This window comes from Prunus dulcis, chromosome 1, assembly GCF_902201215.1.
Source record: "Prunus dulcis chromosome 1, ALMONDv2, whole genome shotgun sequence".
In the NCBI taxonomy this organism is placed as follows: Eukaryota; Viridiplantae; Streptophyta; class Magnoliopsida; order Rosales; family Rosaceae; genus Prunus; species Prunus dulcis.
In genome coordinates this window covers 33,847,396-33,862,742 of record NC_047650.1, presented here as the reverse complement: position 1 = coordinate 33,862,742, position 15,347 = coordinate 33,847,396, and the positions used below count along the sequence as shown (strand labels likewise).

At 37.3% G+C, this 15,347-nt stretch overlaps 2 protein-coding genes across 4 annotated transcripts; one reads left to right on the top strand and one right to left on the bottom strand.

The window, feature by feature from the left end:
• Positions 1 to 145: 145 nt before the first annotated feature.
• Positions 146 to 4,483, bottom strand: LOC117624023 (THO complex subunit 5A). Its single transcript, XM_034355138.1, has 7 exons — positions 4,209 to 4,483; positions 3,489 to 4,116; positions 2,954 to 3,291; positions 2,542 to 2,798; positions 1,560 to 2,157; positions 1,346 to 1,477; positions 146 to 933 (listed from the first exon to the last, which is right to left on the bottom strand). Exons 1-7 carry the CDS (start codon positions 4,428 to 4,430, stop codon positions 667 to 669), a joined length of 2,442 nt encoding a protein of 813 aa, XP_034211029.1. The 5' UTR covers positions 4,431 to 4,483; the 3' UTR covers positions 146 to 666.
• Positions 4,484 to 4,611: 128 nt separating this feature from the next.
• LOC117624032 lies at positions 4,612 to 9,895 on the top strand. Of its 3 annotated transcripts, XM_034355165.1 has the most exons (13): positions 4,612 to 4,721; positions 4,824 to 4,875; positions 4,970 to 5,018; positions 5,114 to 5,199; positions 5,329 to 5,427; positions 5,560 to 6,425; positions 6,532 to 6,723; positions 6,821 to 6,984; positions 7,078 to 7,309; positions 8,164 to 8,299; positions 8,704 to 8,795; positions 8,903 to 9,026; positions 9,507 to 9,895. In XM_034355165.1, the coding sequence occupies exons 1-13, from the start codon at positions 4,636 to 4,638 to the stop codon at positions 9,579 to 9,581; spliced, it is 2,253 nt and encodes a 750-aa protein (XP_034211056.1). In that variant the 5' UTR covers positions 4,612 to 4,635; the 3' UTR covers positions 9,582 to 9,895. The 3 variants fall into 3 exon arrangements, with proteins under 3 accessions (XP_034211056.1, XP_034211047.1, XP_034211040.1); XM_034355156.1 differs by having other exon boundaries at positions 5,329 to 6,425; positions 8,251 to 8,299; XM_034355149.1 differs by having other exon boundaries at positions 5,329 to 6,425.
• The last annotated feature ends 5,452 nt before the right edge of the window (positions 9,896 to 15,347 follow it).

Genomic DNA, 15,347 nt, shown 5'->3' with positions numbered 1-15,347 from the left:
TAAAGGCATACAAAACTGTAGTTTCTGCATCCAGAAAACAGTTCTGTGAAGTGATGCCGTAAAATATACTAGAACTCATGTCACGTGATCTCCGTTTGGAAGGATACTATCCAGTGAATAATCAAGAGAAGTATGCACAAAGATCAAAATAACATAAACAATCAATCCTCAATCTTCAATCTCTTTGTTACAGTCATGAGTGTTTTTACAAGTTTAAATATGACAAGGCAAATATGATTTTAGCCTTGAGATCAACAAGACAGCTTAATTTTCACGCTGCAAAATGAACAGAAGATCTCTTCAAACAAGAAATAGTTACCGGTTGAGCACGGTGCCACCCAAATGTTGCTCAATCTATTTCCGAAAAGATGCTGTCCCAGTGGACCCAAAGGTCACTGATGCTCTCTTCATAAACTCCACACTCATCAGTTATAGGAGATACATTTTGATGATCCCAGAAAATTATGGTCGTTGTCAACCTTGCATGCTTAGTTGTGAAATAATACTGAACAGGTGAATAACATTTTGAATGAGCAAGAAAAGTTCTTTGCCATTGAATTGATCAAATAAATATCCTCCGATAGTTTCTTCCAGCATCTGGCTGATAGGCTGCTCCAGTGGTCCAGCAGCAACAGTTTTTTTCATATTCAGATATCGAGACTCAGTCTAGTAAGGATAGCCAGGAGTGCATTCCATGTCCTTCCAGGATATCATCTTCCTGCGATCCCTTCCTCTAAAAGATCTGGCAACAAGCTGACCAATAACAGGCTTACACAAACCAACATCAACCACAGAAGTGCTCAGTCTCTTTTCAGAAGACGGGGATGCCTCATCCATGTAATAGTCGAACAACATTGCCAGACAACAAACCTGATGAGCTAAGATATTATTTTCTTCACTTTGAGGTAACATCTTCACTATGTGCAGATTGACCTGCAAGATGCAAAAGGAAATTGTCAATTTACAGTGCCCATTCAGGAGAGAAGTAAAATATGTAGTCCTAAGCAATACACCACAAACAAGGAAAAGGTCATCATACTGCTGCGATGCAGATAAAATAAATACAGCCTAGATGGTTAAATAGTGAAGGTGCTGGACTTGAACGACAGATTGAGACAATAGGAACAATAATTCATAAACTAGATGTTAATATGCTTTCACCGAAAGCAACTCAGCAGAAAATGCTTAATCTTGATTTGCGTTTAAAAATCTTTCAAGTGGGAGCAAATATAGTACAGAAAACTACTATGCCATCTCATTTCTCTTATGTCCTGAAGAACCCAGAGCCCAGAACAAAATGCCACCCCCTACTGATTTACAAATGATAGCTACGTCAACTGCTTACCTCTGCTTCCATTGCACGGAGTTCATTATAGCACTCAGAGTCATTGCTCTCTTTATGGTTGTCTCCAGATACACTGCAAAGACTCAATGCAAAAAAAGGAGGCCTCAAAGGATACTCCGTGCTGATCTTAATCTGCCATAACAGAAATGATAAGAAATAATGGAAAATTTGGCGCAAAGTATGACAAAATATGATTGGATGAATTATAAGCTACCTTGGCTTCTAACTTCACTTTCCTCTTATCCGTGTCTATACTCCTGGTTAAAACAAGACAAAATTCTCTGACCCCAAAATCCATCCATGAGTTTCCAGCAACCTCAAAGCATTCAATAGGCACTCCATTTTCTTCCTCTGGCACAACATGTGCTGGTTCGTCAAGATCACTCTCAATATCCAGCAAAAGATCTGAATCTTCATCATGTTTCTTATAACTTAGCGATTTTGCCTTGCTGATAGGAGGACTTTTTGAAAGTAAAGCCAGCCGCCTGGAGCGGTCAAGATTAGCTCCTTTTTGGTGAGCAAGTTTATTATCACTGGAAACTGATGCAACTGGAACCAAAGACGGAAGTTCCCCATCTTCCCTCATACTCTCCAGCTCTTCCTTTGAAGAACCAGAACGTCCAACCAAATCAACATCCATAGGTTCCTGACCCTGCTCCTTATCTATAACAGACAAAGATGATGCCGGATTAGGTGGAGGTCCTAGAGGTGAAAAACCATGCAATTTGCACAAAGGGGTATGCAAAACCCATGGAACACTTTCACAAGACAAAGCAGGCCATTTAAGCTTCATAAGTGATTCAATCTGTTCCCTGTAAGCCAATCAAAGAATGCCAACTTCTCAACATAGGGCATACCTTACCACACTCACAAATAAGACACTAAGAGACTTCCCAATAGAAAGAAAAACCGTCAAATACACATAAAAGTTAAAGACAGATAGAGCAGATTTAAGTTCCAAAGAAACGGACAAGGAATTAAAAATATAAATAAAATAAAACACACACACACACACACACAACACAAAAACTAGCTACTTTATACCAAAAGATGTGCCAATAGCAGTCACAACCAAGTAGAACAAAACCACTAGAGCTAACATTCTGATTTGATCACATTGTAGTATCCTTATCCTACAGATTATCTAGAATGTTCTTGATGATACAAGATGCTAAGTATACTGAGCAGTGACTCACACAAGAGCCATCTGAGCTTTTTTCCGGGAGCGAATTCTTCGTACAACTGTCTGTATTCGATTCTGCTGGCGATAAAGTGACAGACCAGATATAACATCATGTTTAGCTGTATCACCACTTGGAGTTTCAGGGGCAGCAAGCAAAGGTGACACCTCAGGCAAGAAATCAATTCCGGCCAAATGTTGAGCCCACTTATATGGACGGGAAGTTCTCCTTTCATCAAAGGCAGGAGCATCACCAACAATGAGCTTGGCTGACTGCATCAATAAGTACAAAATAAATATGAGCACTATATGAACTGTTAATAGAATAGGCAGAATGAGAGACAAAGAGGATGGAGAGGGATAAGACTTAAACTGGCACATAGATAACCAAAGACCACCAAGAAAACAGAAGAAGAAAACATTACTACCTGATGGGGAAGCTCAAGGCCAGTGTCATCTGGGAATAGGTTGCATAAGATGTTATTCTCCGCTGCCTCATGGGATCCATCAATTCCAACACATACAACATTCAACTTCAACAAATACTCAAACTTGAGGGTCATAAGTTTTGAAGACTTTGGATCAGAAGCCTCATCATCATGAATATGAAGGATGATTTTCAGCGGATGAACTTGATATACCCCTGATTGCTCAAGGTTCTGCTTGACTGGAACCCTCTTTGGCCGCTTTCTCCTTCTCTGCCCATCATCTTCTTCATCTGGTGCATCATCCTCCAGCCTACTAGCCTCTGCATTGGTTGAAACGCCTGTTCCATTACATAACATTAGTATTTAACTATTTTTTTCTTCTTTTATTTTTAGACTGAGCAGACTGAAAACCAAATCCAAAAACAAAAACCACAGCACTCATAAATTGATTAATTTCATCTGGGCAAGTTTACGCCCATTGAAAGCATCCAAATTTATGTTCATAACTACATATTAAGAGTCGAGCATTAGTTACCAGTATCCTTATTTGCTTGCTGGTGAGCAAAAGCTTGAGCATCCTTCACACTTCCCACTATCTCCAACTCAATTTGCTCATCAAACGCTTCTTTCTGCGCCATGAACTGAGAGTAAACTACATATAAAGGCGGCGGAAGCAACTCGGCCGAGTGGTGCTGCTTGAGCTTCTTGGTATGCTGAAGCCCTAACTGATTCTGCACCGGCAACGACGCCTTCTTCAGCGACTTCAGATGCGAAGGAAGACTCGACAGGAACTTCTTCCGATTCGCAATCGTCTCCAACAGACCCTTCTTATGTATCTCCAGCTTCTGATGAAGCTTGCAGAGCTCTTTCCGCTGAAACAGCTCAAAATTGAGCCTCTTCATCATAAGGTCGTGCGCGACGTCGTTTGACAATGTCGGCGCTTTGATATGGCCAGGGGCGTCGCGAAAGAACTCTTCTTCAGGCACGAGCTCGATGTCTGGGTACTTGGACTTGAAGTCTTTGCAAGCTTTAATGGCTTTAAAGTAGTGACTCTTCTCGTACATCAGATTATGGAGCTGCAACGTCGTCAAGTCCACCGGTGCCTTCGCGCTTTCCGTCTCGGCTTTCACTCGGTCTTCATCGAGCAAGATCGAACGATTCGCCTGCAAATTCAATCAAACAAAACGCAAAATTCAACAAAAACCCTAAAACCCTAAAATTTGAATATTGGGAAACCCTAAGACAGCTTCAGAACCTGGCGGAGGGTGACGAAATTGAGGAACATTTGAGTGACGAGCTCGCGGAGCTCCGATTTAGGTTTGTTTTCTTGTTTAATGGCGAGCATCTTTGTCACTATCTCCTCAACTGAGGACTTGCTCTCTTGAAGCATTTCGTACGGCGACTTCTCTGGTTTCTTCTGCGTCTGAACAGCTTCTTCCTCCACCAGCATCCCTTCCTCTATCTCATCGTCTTCCATGTTTCTCCTCAATTGCTTTCGCTGCGTGTCTGTGTCTTCGCTTTGTCTTTTGCCTTTTTTTTTATAATACAAATGAAGAAAGAAAGAAATTGCTTTATAAATATTTTCTTTTTTTATTTCCCTCCCGCGCGAAACGGCGTCGTTTAATATTGCGGCGGTGCTATAGAAGGCAGGACGCCGAGTAATTTGAAGCTGTTCTGCGGCCATGGTGACTATGGTAGAACTTGAAGAGCAAGGTCCTGCCATGACAGCTCTCGGCTCTCTCTTGAAGCTCACCGAAGTCTTTCTCTGGTTCGTCTCTTTGCCTCTGTTTCTCTCTGACCAAATATTAGGGCATTGCCTCTCTGTGTACCGTGATTACTCGGTTTTCTAAGTCCGCGTATGCTTTGGCAGGGACGATGGTTTGAAGGAGACGAAAGACAGGTCCTTTTCCATGGGACAAACTGTAAGTCTTTGGTTTTTTTAGCTCAATTGCAGTTTTCTTTTTGAAAGCTTGAGACTTTCTGTTGAATGCTTTGAATCTCGCCCTGTAATTTCAGAAACCAGCTCGCGATGGTAGTGGTGAAGGCTCAAACCTTCTGGATTCAGGCTAGTTATTCACTTTCATTTAACGCTATAATTAAGTTATGCGTCTCTACTCTCAATTGGTTATATAAGTTTTAGTGGGAATTTCTGGGTTTCAGAGTGTGGAACTTTGCCAGAGGATATGGAGCTTACTAAACAGATGAATGCATTGGGGCTTCCAGTCTCATTCCTCACAAATAAGGAAGTAAGTTAACATTTCTATGTAGAACTATGTCTTTCAATTGAAGATAAAATACTGCTTAAACCGCATTCGCATCTACTACCAGAAGGACAAGTGATAATTTTTGGTCTGTTGATTTGTACCCATTTGCAGAAGAGGAACAGAAAGGCGGAAGGCAAAAAAAAGGGTATGCGCTTGAAGCATCCAGTCACTTCCCAAGGCTATGTGGTGGAAGCACTGGAGTCCTCCAAAGTGAGTGTGGGGAAGATTGTATCTCCCGTTAATTTTGATGGTAACACAGGCAGTTCTTTGTGTTGTATGTCAATGATGGGTCAAAGTGAATCATCTTCCTCTGATGTTGCAGCGGATGCCATTAAATTTCAGAGCCTCTCTGTTGAAGGAGATAATCCAGCAAGTTCAACTGAGATTACTAGCGATGCTTCCAAGGAACAAGATCGTGATGGAATATTGGGTGTTGTTTGTAATGATGGCCAGGATTGTGATTCTTTACACGGCAGTGCTGTGGTCAATGACACAATGAAAATTTCAGCGAGCACTACTGATTTAAATGATGGAATTTTCTCAGGAAGCTGCTCAACAGATGCTGCTATTAGCCAGGAACCAGGTGAAAGATTAATGGAGCATGATCACTTAGAGTGTTCATTGATGACTTTGCATGAAGCAGAAGATGCCAAGATTTGCGAGGATTATGTCCCCGAGAAACCATGTGTTTCTGAATCAGTTTCATATTCCACATGTTCAGAAGTGCTTGACCATGATGGAACTGACAGCCAGGACAACGGTGATGTTGGAGACTGGATGGTATATTGGGATTCTTACTACATGAGAAATTACTTCTATAATATCAGAACACGTACTTCGACATGGCACCCACCCCAAGGCATGGAACATATATCAACTGTTGACACTACATATAAGTCAAATGAAATGACTGCTCAAGTAATTGATATGAATGTTACCACTGATTTAGAGACAACAGATTTATGTGGTTTGAGTAAAACTGAATCATTTGAAGAAGCAATCAGTGATGATGTTTCACAGGGTCAGCCATATTGTGAGCTCTCGGGGGGCCTTGAACTCACTGTTGACAATTCTATGTCCGATACAACTTTGCCAACTGTCAGTCTAAGCAGATGTCTGGAACATTCAGTTGAACTTAATGAAAGCAATAACACCGGTAATGATGGAAACGCATCATACTTGTCATCAAATGTCCAGGACCTTGCTAGGTATATTATCTTCTTATATCTGCTTCTTCTCCCATTGAAATTCATTTTTCTATTGATAATGTTACTAAATGACGACCTGAGACCTTTCATTGGATGGTGCTCACAGTTTCAGAAATAATACCAAGCAGTTGGTTGCCGATGAGGTCTACAAAAATGATTTGGAACCAATTCTTGCAGAAAAAACTGATGAACCAAATACTATTGATCTCTATAATGAACCTAGTAAAATTAACTCTTGTGAGGAAACTCTTGAAGATTTTGAAGGTGATGACGCCTTTCAAATATTAGATATGAGCAGGTAGAATTCAAAATAAGGCCTTGATTGGCGCTGTTTCAGCTTGTTTTGTTTTCCTGAAACCTATATGAACTTTTGTCTACTACTTTTTTGTTTGCAGCTTGTCCAATACATACACTGAAGAAGTTTCTGAAGATTTTAATATGCATTCAGGAACTGGAGTTCCTGCAATAAATGAGATGGAAATGCATCATGACCTTTCTGTAGTAAAACGGAAAAAGAAAATGAGAAGAATGAAAATTCAGAGGAAATTATCTAATGAAGGTTAGTTAACTTCTTTGCTACTATTAGTGCATTTATATATTATTTTTTTCTCTGCATTTGCATCCTCTCTGATGAACCATTCTCGTATTGCAGAACTTCTTTTTCAAGGGTTATTCAAAGAGTTTTCAGCTGATATTGGCAAATATTGGTGTCAGAGATACCTATTATTCTCCAGATACGATGATGGTATAAAAATGGATGAGGAAGGATGGTTCTCTGTTACTCCAGAGCCTCTAGCTAGGCATCATGCAGAACGTTGTGGTAGTGGCATCATCATTGACTGTTTTACTGGAGTTGGTGGGAATTCCATCCAATTTGCACATATGTGAGTAATACAGTGAATGTCTTACAATTTTCTGTTGTTGTTCCAAAGTTCCTCCTGGTAAACGTGATGAATCTTATGTTAAGGAAAAAACTTGTTGGAAAGTGTTATCTTATACAGTGGGTCTGATCTTGTGATCCTAAGACTAGAAACTACTAATTCCAAAAAATATATTTTGAATGATAACTTTTTAAGTACAGTTCAGTTATCAAAGAAGACCTAATTTTTTAGGTACATAATACAGGCACACAAGCATATTTACGTGCCTGCATGCATTTTAGTGTGTCTATGCATGTACTGATGTATATTTGGTAGTAAAAACTTCTGGCCTAATCAAGCATTCAAGTAAGCGTCTGATTCTGAAGTTGCAGTTAGGGGAGGCACCATCAAAATAGATGATTAATAGTTGATAATGTTCTTTCATCCCTTGAGAGGTTTAGTTCTAGCTGACATTCTCACTGATTTTCATCCCTTGACTTGTGTTCTTTCATCTCACTGACATTATCATTTCAAAATTCCCAGTAGGTTACTTTCTGCGTTCATACTGTTGACATTAAACAGATTGAGACATGTTATGATGCATAATAGTGGTTCATGTTGATGAAGAACGTGTTTTTAATGGATATATTGCATAACATTAATTGTATGCTAGTTTGACCACCTGTTTTACATTATAATATTTTCAGTTCAATTGGCCAATCCAGTACTCTTTCGTTATTTATTTTATTAATTAGTTGACTGATAAAGAATAATTTTAGTACCTTTAAAATTGATGAACTGATGTCTGAGATTTTAGGCAGGACCCAGGCTGCTGCTTTTTTATTTATTTAGTTTTTCATATACATGTGATACTGCAGAAGCAAACATGTGATAGCAATTGATATTGATCCAAAGAAGATTGATTATGCGCACCATAATGCTGCCATCTATGGGGTTGATGACAGGATTGATTTCATAAAGGGGGACTTTTTCGAATTGGCACCAAAGCTGAAGGTACTAAAACAATTTTCAATGTTGTATTTTGTATGTTTGGGATTGCAAAATGCTTTCTGTTATGCTTTACTAGACCTTGTGTTTTGGTAGATTTCCTCGGTTGTATTTGTAGAGGAGTACCTTTGACAATATTTTGTTCAGCAGGTTTTTGGCATTTCCGTTGTTTTGCTATTGATTACCCAATGCTAGGTGGTGGCAATTCTGAATTGCTGTAGTTTTTGACACTATCATAGTTTTGTTGAATAATTTTTAGAATTATCTCTGCTGGTTTATGTAATAGGTGCCTAATATGCCACATAATCATACTTGAAGTCATTAGGTTTTTAGTAAACAAATTATATACTTGACTTTTTATTTTTAGCTTTTTTGAATTTCTTCAGTTATCAATATTCCTTTTACTGCAGGCAGACACAGTCTTTTTGTCACCTCCGTGGGGAGGACCTGATTATGCAAAAGTAAAGACATATGACCTTAGGATGCTTAAGCCACATGATGGGTGCGTTTTCCTCCCCCTTTTTTCCTTTTTTGTTGTTATTCTTTTAAATTCCTGACTTGAAATCTATCAATTTTTCTCATCCTTTATTACTCATACTCATTGTGCAGATATTTTCTCTTTAACACTGCAAAAGAAGTTGCTTCTAGGATTGTCATGTTTCTTCCGAGAAATGTTGATCTCAACCAATTAGCAGAGTTGGCTTTATCAGGGAGTCGACCATGGTCATTAGAGGTACTTTCTTATCTTTTTGTTTTTCAAATTCAAACTGCCTTCAAGTTTATTGGCCCCAACCACCCCTCTTATCACATGGCTGAATAGTAGTTGTGTTAATAAAAAGATTGTGGAGCCATTTTCAAACTAAAGACAGAATGAAAATCCTTCAGAGATCTGAAAGTGATCATAACTAAAAGGACAAAAGGAAAATCACTGCATACCAAGAAAGAAAAGAGGTAGATCATTGGGTACATGTTTATTAGTTGGCAAAGCAACACGGCATTGAGGCTTGAACTTGGGGGTGAGCTCTTGACAGTAGGTAGATTTTACTCTGTCCCCACACTCCACCACTGGGGAGACCCATCGATTGAGAATAACAATTTCATGTTTTCATTTGCTGTAATTGTTAGGCCACGAATATTGTTAATTTCTTTACTGTAATCTATGACCAAATAGAGTATGGCACTCTAATCTGAGTGTCGGGGTATTTGGTTTCAGGTCGAGAAAAATTTTTTGACTGGCAAGTTGAAGGGAATAACTGCTTACTTCAGCGACATGACTGGAAGACAATGATAGTTTTAGCTTTATTCATAAGAGATGAATATTGAGCAGCTTTCAAGGGTGCACGTTAATGCAATTGCAGTTTTGATTTTGAATCGCAGAAACCATTTGCCTTGTGTTGGCCGGAGCCGCATGCAATTGAACTTTTTTCACTCTATAACTATTATTGGTGAGATGAAAAGTTTCAGCTCTGTATTATTGTACAGTCATCTAAACTAGTGTGATGCAATTCAAGTCATGTTGTAAAAGTAACAGTCATGTATCAATGAGCTGTGTTCTGATTGAAATACATACATAACTTTTACTGCAAGAAAACGTTATTTTTACCCTCTGACTTGATTATAGACGTAGTTCAGATTTACTTGTTCTTGAGGTTTGTTGTTGATAACCTTTTTCAGTCAGATTTGGAAATTTTCCATTAAAAACAGTGGAGGAGCATATGCGGATTTTGTAACATGTTGTGAGCTGCATAAATCCGGTTTGAGCGGCACGGATTCAGGTTTGTGTAGCTGCCATGGCCCATTGGCGTGGGTTTGGACATAATAATGGCTCGACTTCTTTCTCGAGAGTCAAAATATTCCCCCCTTTTATGGCTCAATTTTCTCATAAACTTTGAATTACCCACCCCAGCAAACCATCCTAGCAAATTATATATAAACCAACCAAATTATATCCATTTGTTGTCCCAAGTGTGATTTGACGGTGATGAAAAATAGCAACTCCTATTTTTCAAATTGATAGCAACTTCAATCAATGACAGTATGGCATGTATGTAGAAGTTTTTTTATATTTTTGATGAAGTATTTTTGCACGTGTTAAATCGTGATTTACAGGAATTATAGAGAAAGAAGCAAAGCAGTTCCAAAAAAAAAATTTAGAAGGTTTGAGCATCTCCAAGGGAAGAGACAAAATAGTAGGCAAACCTCATTTGCCTTGCCACATTAGCATTTTAATGCTCCAAGGGAAAAGGCAAAATGGGTATGCAAAATATACCTACTCTTTCCAACAATGCAATATTGTCTACTTCAAAGAGAATATTGGGCCCCACTTGCTTTTTATAATAAAATATCATCTCTATTCTCTCACCTACTTTCTATAAAATATAATAGTAAAAGATAAAAATAAATAATATAATAATGATTTGTCAACTTGCATTGCTTAGTCCCTTTAGAGTGAGTGGCCAACTTTTTTCATAAGGCAAATGGGTAGGCAACATACTAGGTTGTTATAGTACAATTTTGCTTACATTTACATACTGCCTTGCAGATGACAAGGACAAATTATAGCATATAAAATAGGCTAATTTACTGTAGTGGCTTTCAAAACTTCAATCAAATTTCACTTTACCCCCCAAGTTAAAGTGACCCACTTAACCCCCTTGACCATGATTTTGTGTTCCACTTGACCCCCAACGTTATCTCTATTAATAACTTTGTTAGTTTTGATGATGTGGGATGGCGATTTTAGTCTTTTTACCACAAGTGATGATGTGTCATGTGAAGGGCCCACTTTTTTTTTCAAATTGAATTAAATATAAAATAAAATAATAAAATAATGTAATTAATTCTTTAATTTAATACATATATATATATAGAAAAATAAGGGTAATGATTTCCCCACTCCAATTTTATCTACTGACACTCCTTTTTTAGTTATAAAATTGAGTATAAGTGGATAAAATTGGAGTGGGGAAATCACATAAATAATTTTTTTTCTTCTTTATGCTTTAAATAAATAAATAAATCCTACTTAGATCCAACTTTACCGAGCAACACCTGCCCAAGCGGCTTCCCCAACCTCTCTCTCCACTCCTCTAATGGCGGAGGAATACGGGGACCAATGCAGGCACTGGCCCCCACTAAAAAAAATTTATAAAAAAAAATAAAGTACTAGTATGCAGCCCAATTTCCTCTAAGCTAAGGGGTGTGTATTCAATTAGGATTTTAAAAGACTATTTAGGGATTAAAAAAAATTCCACTGGATTTAAGCAGAATGTAATGATTTATAGGATTTTATTAATGAATTTCTATAATCAAGATTTTTTACTTTTGGATTTTAAAGATTTACATCATAGAATTGATTAGATTTGGAAAGATCATATGGATTTATCTATTCATCATTTTTCGTAGTTTGCATTGTGTAATAAATTAGTCAAATTATTTACACATGCCATAGACTATACTAATTCAAACACAATATATCACATGCCTTGGATGGCATTCTTCACTTTCTGCTGTCCAGCACCAAGTCCCCTCAGAATCGGAATCAGATTGCTCAAAATAAACAGCAATTTGTTGATTCCTCCGCCTAATCCAGTGCAGATCTCATATTCAAGCAGCTGTTTATTTCGTTAGTTTCATTTCCTTTTGCAGAAAACTTGCATTTGAGAAGGAAGATAGGTTTGAAGCCTTATTGGTATGTGTAGAAAGGTCAACAATAACATCACATGCACCCTCATATATTTGACTAATAGGACGACATACTAACCAAGTTGGCAAACTGCAAACCATCTAGCCAAGTTGTATATCAAGAAACCATTCATTATTCTTTTCTTTTTTTTTAATTTATCATCACCCTTTTCCTAGTCATTGTGTTTTCTGTTTTTCATTCCTTCCTCCAAACCCCATACAATTACCATTTGATTTGAACAATAACACGCAGCATCAAGACATCGTCAAATAATGAGAAAAAATAACTTGCCTTGAAATCGGTTGAGCATGCATAAGATATATACAAAGCAAACTAGGTAGCTGCAGCCTGCAGGTTCACTAGTAGTAAAGCTAACTGGAATAGTTTTCTATGTTGCTTGCTCCACTAGACACAGAGCAAAGAATGCACCTATTAATTACATTCCAAAAATACATTTGCTCTCTTTTCATGAATCTTGATGGAACACAACCAAAAAGGAAGCACTATTCAAAATACAAGGAACCTGGGTCATTGGGACATAATCACAAACACCTACCATGCCAGATCTTCAGGTCAAATCTCTACTTTCTCTTTTCTGTTTCTGATTTACGTTGGAATATTGGGTTTTTTGGGTTTCTTGGCCGGGGAACATGTGCCTTGGCTTGGAGCCAAGGAGTTTAACAATTTGTGGGTGTCTGGGAAAAGCTCGGCTTGGGCTTGCTGCTTGCTTTGTTGTTCATCTTCTTCAGCAGGTAGAGAGAGAGAAAAAAATATATATCCCACATGAAAAATCTGATGGGTTAGGGTGGGATTTGAGATAGGACTTGATATTTATACCTCCCACTAAAAAATCTCACAAAATCTCACATTTAAAAAAATATGTTGAAATTAGCAAATTTTTGAATACCATAAAACTTTTTGTTACTTGTTTAAAGTCTTGATTGAATACCACTAGATTTCGACACTATTATTTAAAAATCATAATAGTCTTAATGGAATACCACAAGACTTGTTTAGATTATTTAAAAGTTTTAGTTGAATACCACAAAACTTATTTATCCCAAAATAATCTTTTAAAATCTCAATTGAATATTCCCCTTTAAATGTCACTTACGACATGGGCCATATCCAACAGCCAAAAGTACATTACCATGTGGGCCCTATTAACCAGCCAATTTCCTACAACCATAAGCTACCCATTCTTAAAAGGATTAAAATTATTATTATAATTATATATTGCCTTCTTATATAAATCAATAAACTTAAGCTTTTTTCTCTTTTCTTGGGTCATAAACACAACCAATCTAGCCAGTTGCTTGTGAGTTTTTTTTTCTCAAATTCTAATTATATTATCAAGTTTTTTATTACTATTGATTTTAATGGGTCTTTCAATTTATGTGTAGATTACCAAAAGGAAAAGGATTTGGAGATATTTTCTGTATGAATATTGTGAAGAATCAATTACTGATCTTTGCGCAAAATATGGTTGAGACAAAAGAAGATCAGATCTACCCCTAGTGTACTTGCTTCTGACACTAGCACTAATCCTACTTGTTGCGACTGCAAGTGTAGATTGAGTATTTTCTGTTATGAATATTGTGAAGAATCGGTTACGCAATCGAATGGGGGATTTGTGGATGAATGATTGTTTGGTTGCATATAGTGAGAAAGACATTTTTAATAGTATAGATTACGAGGTTGTTATGCAATGATTTCAAAATATGAAAACTCATCGAGGACAATTATGATTGTAATGAATAAACAATATAGACAATAAGATTTTTGATGTTTTGATGTCTTGTAAGTTAGAAGTTTTTATTATTTATATTTTGTGAGAGGCCCCCAGACACATGAAATCTTGGCTTCGGCACTGCACTCCTCCATGCTTTTTCCTTCCAATTTCCACAACATAAAAAATAAAATAAAATATCAATCCTTATCCCCAAAGAATGGCTTCATCCTTCCTCCTTTCTCCTTTCTCTGCAACCAACCACCGTACCATCATCCATAACCATCCAAACCCACCACCAGCCATACCAACCCATACCGTCAGAGGACCCGCAGTACACAATCGAGCCTGAGACTTTGACGATGAGTGCTACCACCGCGCCTTCTTTCTTCAGCAACGTCTGCTCTCTCTTTCACACTTTGATTGTCTCGTCCACCGACCTAATGTATACCAACCCGTCAACGCTGGCGACAACGGAGTTGTCGTCATGGGCTTGGATGGACGAAATAACATCGGAGTGCTTAGTCCACATGGTTTTCTATCTTTTGTTTTGAATTATTATTTGAAAAGCTAGTGATTTAGGGTCTGTCCATCTGATTTTGAGTAAAAATGTTTCAATTTAGGTTTAGAATGAGGGAATTTTGGGTTTGAATGTGGGGATTGAAAGATGGGATTTGGGGATGATTTGATTTGAGAGAATTGTTGGAAAGCCTTGGTTAATTTTAGGGGAGAGAGAGAGAGAGATGGAGAGGCATAAAGAAGAAAGATTTTTATTTATTAATTTTTCTATTTTTTATATATATTTTTAATTAAACAAGTTATTTTATTTTATTTAAACAAAAAAAATGGGCTCTTCATGTGACACATCATCTCTTGTGATAAAAAGACTAAAATAACTATGCATCAAACTGACAAAATTATTAATGGAGATAAAGGTGGGAGCAAAGTGAAATACAAAATACCAAAGTTTCAAAAGTCACTACAATAAATAAGCCTATAAAATATGGGTCACCTTGGTTGGTGATGTGGACATAAAGATGTTGGATATAGCTACCAAGTGCCAACCCGTGGCTGCCTTTTGCTGTGACAAATAAAAAACAAGAAGCAAACAGTTTCCTACTTCGTCCTGTTAATCTATGACATTGGGTTGTCTGTATTATTGTATTGCTTGGTTTACATCAACTCTCCTATAATTTCAACGATAATGACCACCACTGACCTTGGATTTGTAACCAAATGAGGAGATATCAAAAGGTGAATCCCACAGTATTCACAAATGTATGAAGGTATGCAGGATTTCAAAATGGGATGGGCTAAATTTACTTTACGTACAAAGGTATTAAGTAGATAGAAAACTCAACAATACCATGTAATTTCATTGATAATACCAAAAAAAAAAAAAACAAACACCTATTTAATAAGCAAGAACAATAAAATCAATTACAAATCTTATTTGATAATTCATAAACTGAAACTGATATGCCCCAATTGCAAATCCCTAATTTATAATTCATAAGTTTCAATTGCAAATCCTAATTGATACTTCATAAACTCCAAAAAATTCCTCAAATTAAAACATCAACAAATTAAGAGAAGCTTAACTCACGAATATATGAACTTGGTTCACTTGAATTGAGTCT